This window comes from Rhipicephalus sanguineus, chromosome 11 (assembly GCF_013339695.2).
Source record: "Rhipicephalus sanguineus isolate Rsan-2018 chromosome 11, BIME_Rsan_1.4, whole genome shotgun sequence".
NCBI classification, from domain to species: domain Eukaryota; kingdom Metazoa; phylum Arthropoda; class Arachnida; order Ixodida; family Ixodidae; genus Rhipicephalus; species Rhipicephalus sanguineus.
In genome coordinates, this window is record NC_051186.1 from 72,975,590 (window position 1) to 72,986,695 (window position 11,106).

The 11,106-nt window shown below is 45.1% G+C and overlaps 1 protein-coding gene across 1 annotated transcript in view; it reads left to right on the forward strand.

The window, feature by feature from the left end:
- The first annotated feature begins 2,219 nt into the window (after window positions 1-2,219).
- LOC119373825 (sulfotransferase 1B1) overlaps window positions 2,220-11,106 on the forward strand; it is an 11,746-nt gene continuing 2,859 nt past the window's right edge. Inside the window, exons 1-2 of the mRNA XM_037643886.2 lie at window positions 2,220-2,406; window positions 5,067-5,542. Coding sequence (XP_037499814.1) covers window positions 5,087-5,542 — 456 coding nt within the window. The 5' untranslated portion in view covers window positions 2,220-2,406; window positions 5,067-5,086. The remainder of the gene's footprint in view (window positions 2,407-5,066; window positions 5,543-11,106) is intronic.

Genomic DNA, 11,106 nt, shown 5'->3' on the forward strand with positions numbered 1-11,106 from the left:
AGGTTAAAATTAGAATTCAGCACTCACGACTGTAGTGTTTCATGAAACATAACCTGTTAATTGAAGGATCAAAATGTCCATCAACCTGTAGTGAGATGCGTAGTCAAACATCCACTTGTAAAATATCACATTTTATCCTCTATGAACTTCTAGCAAAACTATTCTCATGATGAAATAATTGACCCAATTAATGCGGAAATATCTAGCAGTTAAGTCCATTGGAATTCTGTAATATTTATTTGCGTTTTCCTGTAGGCAATACGAAGCGATGCAGCGGATATCTAATAAAGATTCTTATTGGGAAGCGTTTTCGTTTTGGAAAACACGTGTCAAATTTACTCGTGCTACCGTGCTGAGTAAAGGCGGGAACAGAACTTCTCGTTAACTTCTGGAGGAGCGATTCATAGTACAGAAAGGAACCACGTGTGTGAGTGAAGCGCCAGTGATGTTGTATGACACTGAGATGCACTTTTTTGAAGCACAGTTGCAAATAATGCGACCATGCCCCATGTCCGTATCGCGTTGCGCGTATTTTTAAAAATTCACCAAGCCCCGTCTTCCATTTCAATAAACTGGTTGGCAGTTGGCGCTTTTTGCGCTGGTGTGTTTCTCCCATCGTGTGCGTTATTACCGCCCTCCGATCTTGTTTTTGCAGATATGTGGACGTGCTGTTTCAACGGTGTTTTTCAGAATAGGGAGGGTGACATTATGTACTTTAGCCTTTAAAAGTCAATGACTGATCACCATAGAGCACGGATTAGGACAACAAAACACGAGTAGACAGAGGACACAGGAGGAGCGATTAGATAAGAGGAGGCAAGAAAAGTAAGGCTAGCTCTTACGACCGCCAGCCACAGCGTCACTCTGAAAACACACACGTACGAAAGACACACTGAGACAAAACGTGTCAGCAGTGATTCACTTACGCATAATGTGCAGACGTTGACGTGAAAGGGCGACTTCAATGTGGAGGTGAGCTGTAATTTCGTGCTACCGCCCATCGCCTATACATTCACATCCTGCGCAGCAGCCTGATGTCGTTGATGACAGTGGCCTGAGGGTAAATAAATCCGCTGTGAGTACGATATTAGAACCATGATGCTCGAACGATCTATGCTCGAATCAAAATTTTATGCATGAGAGTGGTCGTACATTCAATCGTTCCCTTCTTTGCGTCGCGGTTGAACCACCACTAGCCGGCCACCGAACATGAATAATGGGCAGAAAACTAAATAAACGTGTTAGTTTGAAAATAGCGCACACCGGTGGTTAATTCGATATAAGCGACTCTAGCAAAGTCCGTGGCTGCAGTCAGTTGCTTAAGTTATACGGCCCGCGGGACTTCTTAGGCTTGCAAGAATAATTTCAGCTTTTAACTTCCTTGTTCTAACGTTTGCGTTGTACTGGCGCCTTAGGTAATACATCCATATACAGGATATATGACGGGAAAAAGACAATTTTTTTTGCTCATCTCTATGTGCTCATGAAACAATGGTAGCGTGAAAGATCACGAAAGGTAAAAAAGACACATTTCTGTGCCAGATTCTTTCATAGCAACTATGAAAGCGCATGTAAATGTGGAACGTAGTCTTAGCGCTATAATAACAGAGTATTGCTGGTACCATGTCCATAACATTGAAGCAGAACGCACATTCACGGCAAGGTTTCTTCTGTCTCACTGGCAACTGCAAGCACCGCCGCTTGATGCTTTCACTTGGCCTGTTCACCATATTGTGCAACCTTTGTAAACTTTTACTGTCTGACATGAGAATCGATGATAAGTACGCTCTAATTCACAGCAATGTTTGGCAAATTCTTTTCGATAAACTAACTATGGGATGTTCAACAAACATGCCATTGATAAAACGTGAAACTATGTCGTAGATACTTCAGAGGCCAATAATTGTTGAATATACTCATTAAACAGTTTGAACACTGATGACTAGCCGGTGTACATTACAGTACCTGGAAGTGCTAGCCTGCCAAACTTTTTCCTTTATAAATCATCCGCATTAAGCCGAACGAAAATGCTTTATCAGCTTCGTGTGTTTGGATGGGCAAACAAACGTAATGGGCATCTTCACCAAAACTCACATTTCGTGCTTAGGGCGAGGTCAGAGGTTAAACAGACAGGCGGCACTTGAGATAACGGGCACAAAGGTTGTATCTTCGTCACACGCTACGCCAAGAGTTGTTGTCAGAAAAGAGCTCTTTGGAAGGGGGGGGGGGAGTTTGTCAAGCCTGATAGGCACCTCAGAATAACGTTTGGTGGCCGCCACGGGGGTGGTTGATAAGGACGCTCTCAGTGGTTTGTTTGATGCCAGCCTTACCCAGTCGGCCACAGAACGTGCAGAGAAAATCCTGTCCACACGTAGGTCGAAGCCATCACGAAGGATATACCAACAGGTTCGTACGAGCTATCGCTTATATATGCGCTGCATCTAGAAGGAATGCAACTGAAATTTGAGAACTCATAAAAGGCGCTGAGCAACAGAATAGCTGAATATTAGCTTTAAGTTGACGATGTTGTTAGCAAATCTGGTCCAGCTAATTTTGCTGAGGTAGAAAAAATGAGAAGTAGTTATCGTGTATGTCATTGCCTTTTATCTGCCTCGTTTCAACAAAATGCGTCCACCAAAACAAGTTATTGCGAATGTGTCCCTAAAGCGCACGCTTCTAATACTAGACCTTCTATACAGAATAATTACAACAAGAAAATGCTTTGTGAGCCAAATGCGGGTGGACAGTTCGAAGTAAATGCCTCTGCAGCCCATCGGCTACCTCAGGCCCGAAAATCCTGTTACCAGTTATTTCATATGTGGTATTCTCGAATGCATAAAAATTGGTTTCATAGCACAGCCACTTGAGCCCAGCTAATCTTCAGGGTCGTATGGTAGACATCAAAACCATACTTCACCAAAATTTAGGGGGGGGGGCTAGAGGCGCGAGCCCCCCCCTAAATTTTGGTGAAGTAGGCGTTTTTACCAAAAATAAATAATGAAATTAGGTGTTTTTCTAAATTGTCAAGGTTTTCACCAAGTGCCCCCCCTCCCGAAAAAAAATTCCTGGCTACGGGCCTGGTGTAAGCATATGCCTACACTGAAACGATATTGTCGATTTAAGCATGCACACTCTTAGACTTCACTAAACATCGATCTTAGTCGCCGTGGTGGCCCAATGCTTGTGGTGCTCGGCCGCTGACTCAAAGGAGGCGGGCTCGATCTCGACCGCGGCAGTCACAGTTCGATAGTGAAATTACTAAAGGTCTGTGTACTGTGCGATATCAGCGCACGTTAAAGAATCCCAGGTGGTCGAAATTATTCGGAGCCCTCCACTACGGCGTCTCTCATAGCCCGAGTCTCGATAGGATGTTAAAAACCTTAAAGGGGTCATGAACCACTTTTCCAAGTAATGATCTAATGGCCTCAGTATCGGAGTGTACTGCCTCCCGAATCGATTGCCGCAAAAATTTCTCGAATCCGTCAAGAATCAGCGGAGTTACGGGGGTTTGGCGCACGCTCCCAACGCTTTCTCTCTTTTCTCGTGCCGGCGAGCGCACTGGAAGCTAGACAGGGAGGGATGGCATGGGGGAAAGAAGTTACGCCAGCGCGCGTCATGAAACGCGATCGCTCTCCCGCTGTGATTCGCTTGCGCGAGTGCGGCTACCGTGTACTGAGGAGTGCGGCGCCGGCAAGTGGCGGCACCCCGAGGCAAGAAGCGCATCTGAACCGAACGCCGCTCTCGATTTACGTCGGCTATCGGCCAATAAGCATGCTATGTCTCTTGCGACGTACAGCGGACAGACGTCCCGCCCACCGACGAGAGTGAGAACCGGCCTCTGTTTGAAAAGAGGGTGCCTGGGGAAACGGCAACTTCGCGCTCCGCTTGTGGCCATTACGCGGCGCGCACGACTGTAATATTTGGCAGAGCAGTTCATAGCCGTGTCAGCTTTCCGCAGGATGTGTTTTTTCAATCAGCCCAAGGGGTGCTTCATGACCCCTTTAAGGTGGGTGAGACTTCCTTTGGGCAAAAATTTTAATTTTGGGATTTGAGAATCACCTGGTAAAAAAATTTCTTTATCTTTCAGAAAATATATCTCACTTGGACGCTCGTGATTTCAAAAATAATTTTTGGTCCTTCTTTCACACGTTGGCAGGAAGTGCAGTGTACCCATACGTAATTTCTGCGTTTTTCGCAGAACAACGTGATTGAAGTTATTGCATATTTTTCTCGGGACATATTGGGTCACAGCAAATAAAAATGTTCACAGGTGTTAAATTGTGGCACTTACATAACTTCAACTATAACCATTACCTTAGGTGCATTTCTATGTCTTTAATATATAAAAAAAACACTCATAATTTTCATACATTGACAAACTTAAAAAACTTAACGAATGTAGTTTTGTTGTACGCTCACAATTGTAGTTCCGCTTCTGTGTAGCACTAGTAGGTACCCCTGTGTGAAATTTCAATACTCTGCAACTAGCAGATCCTAACAAAACAGCAGATATGTAGAAAAAATAAAAAAATTAAACTCGATAAACAGAATTTGAAAATAATTTTCAGCTCCAATACAACGTGCGTCTGCATTTAAAATACCTTGCAAATTTTATGGACACAGATTTTCTTACCACTGCCGTACAGCCAAATTTTCAAACTCACTTTTAAAGTCTCACCCCACCTTAAACGGAACCAACCAGTCACAAATCTAACTTACTTGAAGCTATCAATCCTTATCTTTCTTTTTCATGGAGCAACCTGAATCTCTGTTTCCAACGACAGAACGTTGCGCTAGTTCGTAGGAAATCATTGTAGTAATAATTAAGCCGTAGAGACGAGGACATAACAGAGAGCGAGCACAATTAGCGTAGCCTGTTCCTATTCAGATGTGCACGTTCCTGCACGTCAAAGTTCTTTAATTGATACATAGCCATGTTTCACAAAATACCAACTTATTCCCTAATACGCTACGCTAGGACGTAGCAGAAACCATGCAGGAAATATTACCCACATTGCTAGACGCAATCTGTGCTTCGCAATTTCTTTAATTCTTTCTTTGTGCAGACGGTGACAACCGGATCGAGATGGACCAGGAGTCGTACCGCTTCGTCGAAGGCATGTGGATGCACAATTTCTTCAGAGACGAAGCGATTCGCTCAGCTATCAATTACAAACCCAGGGACGGAGACGTCTTCGTCGTGACGTATCCCAAGTGCGGAACCAACTGGACAGTATTCATAGTTAACAGCATCCTGACTCGTGCCAAAGAGCTATCCGACATCGGGGAGTTTGGTCTCATGTGCCCGTTCATCGAAATGACCGGAGCAGGAGCAGCCATGAATCCGTCCCGAACAGGCCCCGTTACAACCCATCTTCCTCTGAAAGTTTTGTCACTGGTGGACAAGGCAAAGTACATCTACGTGGCAAGAAACCCTTACGACTGCGCCGTGTCCTACTACCACTTCCTAAAGGGGCTAACCCCAAAGACAGTCACCGATGTTTCTTTCGATACCTTCCTCCGCCTCTTCTTATCCGGCAAGGTGAGTGCGGAATATCTCGTGTGCATGGAATGGCTGACAGTGTTCACTGCGACTGAGGCAACAGCGAGATAAAAATATTGCAAATATCCTGTGTCAATGGCCTCGCTACAACTCCCTGAGACACCCCCCGACCGGACAGCGATAGCATGCCGAGACGACAGCTTTTCAAGCGACCAAGCTCGGCAAACCGGAAAGCGCTTCAGAATAAGAAAGCGACGAAGGCGCTACCGCGATGCCTAAGAGCAACTAGCGTCTTTGAACGTCTAAATCCTAGGTGTTTTCCATATGTTTTCCATATTTCTCTTATGTCTCCTCTTCCTCTTGAAATTGAAGGGGAGCAAAATGGGTACTTTTCTTCTTGTTACTCCCGTTACCTTCCGCGTAGTGTTCCTCACTCGAATGCATGACCGATCGTTCAGGCTGCGGGTCTTTATATCTAACGACAATATAACAGCCTGTCTAAGCAGCAAGGGAGTTACGAGAACAAGATGTTTGGTAGATGGTTCAATATGTTTCAGTACATTATCTACTTCGACCACACGTTCATGTAGAGTAGCTTTTGTGTATGTTCATGAGACTGCAGTGCGATCTAAAATACTTCTGATCGTTAAGCCAATTCTTCTGAACTTAAGCTTCTGCTTTCACCGATTACTTTGTGTCAACTAACGTAAACAGATGTATTCAGATTCCATTGAACTGAACGCGTATTGAACGTTCAAATAAACTGAACGTTATTCATATCCATTCAACTGAACGAAATTGAAGTGAACGTTTATTTTGCTCTAGCATCAAGCGCACCTCAGTTCCTGTGGTTCTCTCTCTAGCTAACGGAATCAGTTCTCGATCTCTATATTTTGAATATTGCGCGCTTGAGTGCAATTAGGAAGGCGAAAACATACCATAAATGTTATCTCTGATACATCGGTTGCGCAGGCCAGCACTGGAATCTTTGAAGTGCACGAGTAATTATGCAAACAGCATATGCAATAACAGCACAGCTTGGAGAAATTTTTTTGGATTAGCTATACTTCGTCGACAACATAACATTATTAAAAAAAAATCACCGACGATTATCATACTGCCTCATGCGAATTATGAGTTCAGCTTCGCGCTGGAGCAAGGCTAGCTGGGTTTGAAGTATGGGCTTTCCGCAAGGTATAGACTACGCCTTAAATCATAATTTTAGTGAAGTAGGACAGCACCCACTATGCTATTATTCCCCTTTCTGCGGATAGGCGAGGTACCCGCTACACACCTGTAAGGTACTTTGTGCACTTTGCTGATGCTGCATGTGGCTGATGTCGATGAAGAATTATGGCTGATCACTTTGCACTGGGTGGGAATCATTAAACAACACACTCGTTGCGAAATTACCATTTTGTGATGACTGGTTGTTATCTAACTCTTCTGCCACGCTGTATCACATAGGTTAACGCGATTCCTTGCCCGGCATGACGCCTGTATAGACCAAAACACAGCGAATTTCATGCGCATCGCCATATTTGCATCGCGCGTAGCGCCATCTATCGCACACGCGACGAAACAACATGCGCGGGCTGCCACGCCAGCAGACGCTACACAGAGCAAACGTGAAACTTCCGAAACTCAGCCCGTCGGAGAGCGTGTTTCGCGTCTTTTCTAGCCTGGACATTTTCGCTGATTTTATTGGAACATCAAGAACATCTTCCTCATGGAAGTCCACAATGTGCTGAGTGGGCTGCGGAAGCAAACCTCGTCAGATACGTACGCTGTTACATTTATAAAAAAACGTTCTCGTTGTATTACGCGTGAATCGTAATTGCAGTGCAGCTCGCGAAAGAGTGAAACGATGTTTTGTTGCCCTATATTAAAAGTTGTGCACAAAGTTTTGTGAAAGCTGATCATTTCAGCATGCATCGCGTAATAAGTAGAGTACGCTTTACGTGTAGTTTCGCGGAACGTAATTTTTGTTTCACGGGCGCTCTTACAATAATGCGTCTTGCTCACAAAAGCGTGCTATCAGAGAGTATAACCTGAAGTATCGTTCAGCGATCCCTTTTGGAAGCTACCTGCGCTATTTTATTCTTGTAACGATGGTGCTTTACAAGCGAAACTGTGCTACTCTTAGTTAAGCCGGTTAGCTACGCCTGCTACGTAAAGGACACTGGCGCGAGTACTGTTTACTTACGTGCCAATATATGTATTATGTGCAGGTGGATGCCTCGTGTCCAAATAAATTTGGGGACATCAAACACTGAAATGAAAGCACGAAATTCTGGCCAGCTGTTGAGGAGCACCGTGCCATTTATTACGTTTTGAAGACGAAATATCGAAGGCGTGGTTGCCATCAAAAGCACTAAAGCTTAATACTACGTTGAAAGTGGCAAAGCATGCTGATTGCTTGTGCTTGAAAGCACTACCTTGCCCTAGAATTTCGTCAAAGGAAGCGCTCAAAGGTATGAAGTGCACCCCCACACAAAGCTCGCGCCTGCCTTCAACCCAGCTGCGTGTTACGCAAATTAGGTTCGCAAAATGAAATAGGTGGGCATCACACTGCAGAATACACGCAGTTAGTGTACTTACTCGCGCATTTTCACTCGGCTCCTAGTTTCTTTAGCTTGAATCACAATTATCCACTTGCGGCGAAGCTGAAAACACCGCACCGGCACTACTTCCGTGGCGCGTCGTAATCGTCGCAGACAACGCTAATATCCTCTTGTTGCGCAGCTTGTTTTGGCATCCACAGACGACGCAGTAGTGCCCAGACGAGCTCTTATACGCTGAAACGGCGTGAACGGGTACTTTTTTCGCACTTTAAAGCCTCAGGACTGCAGCTTGCCCTGTTTACTCGGCGCAGCCCGCGCGCGCCTTGGCAGCCCCGGTCAGCCCGGCGTCTGGGTGCGAGAGTATCCGCTCGGCTCGCCAGCAGCCTGGGTGCGAGACAGGCGTGCTCTGGTGTATAGGGTCTTTTTACAAATGGTTTCCAAGCAGAATCGTAAGTCTTTGGTATGATGCCCAGGTTCCAATCCTATTCAACCCTGGGTAATATTTTCTCATTTTACTTTTTTATGTCTATTGGTTACTTTTTCATTTCCATCGGTTATGCCGCCGACGGTGACGGCGACGGCGACGCCGCTCAACGCAGGCACGGGCGCCTAAGAGCTGCGTTCTAAAAAAGCTAAAAGGAACGTTTCTCACAGCAATTGCTAAATGGAGTATATGCAAATGCGCGCATTTGTATATAATTGATCTAACGCTTCGAAAGGACTCCATATAAAAATAATACATTTCAAACCATCCGAGGTTCGATTTCATATGTTGAAGGAGATTAAAAGCGTGGTTCATCCCTTCGTCATAGGAATTTGTATAACATGAAAGTGGACCGTGGTTTCACAGAAAAACTTTATTGTTTATTGTACATTGATGTATGGGTGTTTGCACAATGTCTATCGATCGGCGTTTGGGAGCTGTAGCGCCGTTTGACGTGGATGCATCCTAGTTGACGCCTGGTGGCACATCACCTGGCAACTAACGTCTATGATCATAATTGAACCTTTTTTGGTAGCTGAAGTAGATAACACACACATGGACACACAGCATGTGCCGAATCTCGCGGAAATATGTAATTAACAAGCACTTAATAAACACTGGTGCTCAATACGCAATCATTCAAAGCGTCGTCATTTGAGAAGAGAAACGCCAAGGCGTGCGCTCCCCATTAATAAGGCAACCTACGCCTGTGCTCATGCATATACCTCACAGCGCTTCAGGAAAGCGAGAGGCAGAGTTCGTAGCTTCAGCCGTGAAAGCGGCAAGGCGTTGAGCTTTCGGCAAGGCGTTCCAAGAGGTGGGAGAGATATAAGGCGCGTTTGTGAAGGCGCGAGCACGTATGTCGTTAGCGCAGAACGATAGACCATGTTTTTCTACATTGTTGGGAGGGGGTTTATTTTTGGGACGTATTGCAGAGAACAGTCAAAAAAGAATTCCAACTACACCCGTATGGCATTCGGTTTTTGTGCGTAAATAATGAAGACGGCGTTCCGTTTGACGCAGTTATGCTGCTGGGCCTCCACTTTTTGTAGAGATCGCGAATGGCTGTGTATCACTTTGACAAAGATGCGCGGCCTGCACGAGCGTACTTCAAAGACAGCATTCATTGGTTATTAGAATTATATAAAGTGGAACCGGAACCACCCGAGTGGCTCTCAAGACTACAGCCGCTCGTGACATTGTCCGAATTTTAACTAGACGATACCAGCTCAATGCTGGTTGACTACACAGTCACCATGTGTACTTTGTACATTGGGTGGTTTTAATTCTAGTGTTGTTTGTTTCATGTGTTTTGTACCAGAGCCAGGTAATATAGAAAAAAAATGTCGTTAACGCAGTGAGTAGAGTTCCCAGCACTTTTCCTTGCGTATCCAGAAGTCGAGGGTTCGACTCCGAAGTCATGCGAATCAACGAAACATTTTGTGTTTTTTTGTCTGTGTCATTCATTTGTTTGCATTTTACCGACGTCGCTTCCTTGACGGAATGACGTCAGTGAAGTCTTGGTGGACGCCGGAGTTTAAGAAAAAAGTCAGTTTCGCCGCAAGGGCGAAGCAATGAATGCGACAGCAAGAAAATAATGCTATACGATGTGAGGCTCGCCACTGAATACGCTCAGTTTGAACAGCGCTCCTGTTGCAAAGGCGGCCGAAGCAGCGAAGGAAACTAGCGTGCTTCAAGTGTCGAGCTGTGGCACTTGATAGTTCGCGCTCATCTTCTGTATGTTCGTTTGGCGGCGTCCCTTGAGCTCGAGTTACTTTCGTACGCTCCGTAACATGAGCGCGCACATCACGGTGAAAGCTTGAAACATCCCTCTTCCCCTCACCACGGGAAAACCGCGCGAGCAGACAGCGGAAGGGCAAGGTTCTCCCTGCGCCAAGAAGAAGCGGGCGAGCTCACCGACGACTTTTAAATGCGCCCGTCGCCCGTCGCGCTCCTAGCGCCATCTCGCTGGTTATGAAGAAACGCTTATACGCGCCTGCCGTCTCTGAGTCTGTCCAGCGGTAAAGGGTGTATATATAACGCTCGCCGTTAGCTACGTGCAGGATCTGCGTTTCGTGGCGTAGTGGTTAGCGCCACTCGCTGCAGAGCAAGAGGTCCCTGGTTCGATTCCGCGCTTCGGAAGCATTTTCCTGAATTATTTTTCTTTGGGCTTTTATATATATATATATATATATATATATATATATATATATATATATCATGAAGCTGCAAACACCACCTAAGGAAGCTTCAATGCACACAAATTTATGGAAATACTTTCCGGTGCTTTGAAGGACAGAAGATGGCTTTTAAGAGCTCGTTTTCTTTGTTAGACACAACATTAATGAGAAATAACAGATCATAATGCCAAGGAAAGTATAGGAGATGTTATTTGTAATAATTGGAATATAAATGTGAAGAATCCAGTCAGTTACCCTTAATGACCACCGGTTATCCTGCCGACGTGCTACGTGCCCGGCCCATACCCATTTCTTCGAAGATTCCAAAAGATTTAGATTTCAGATTTCAGATTTTTTATGGATACGAATACAAGA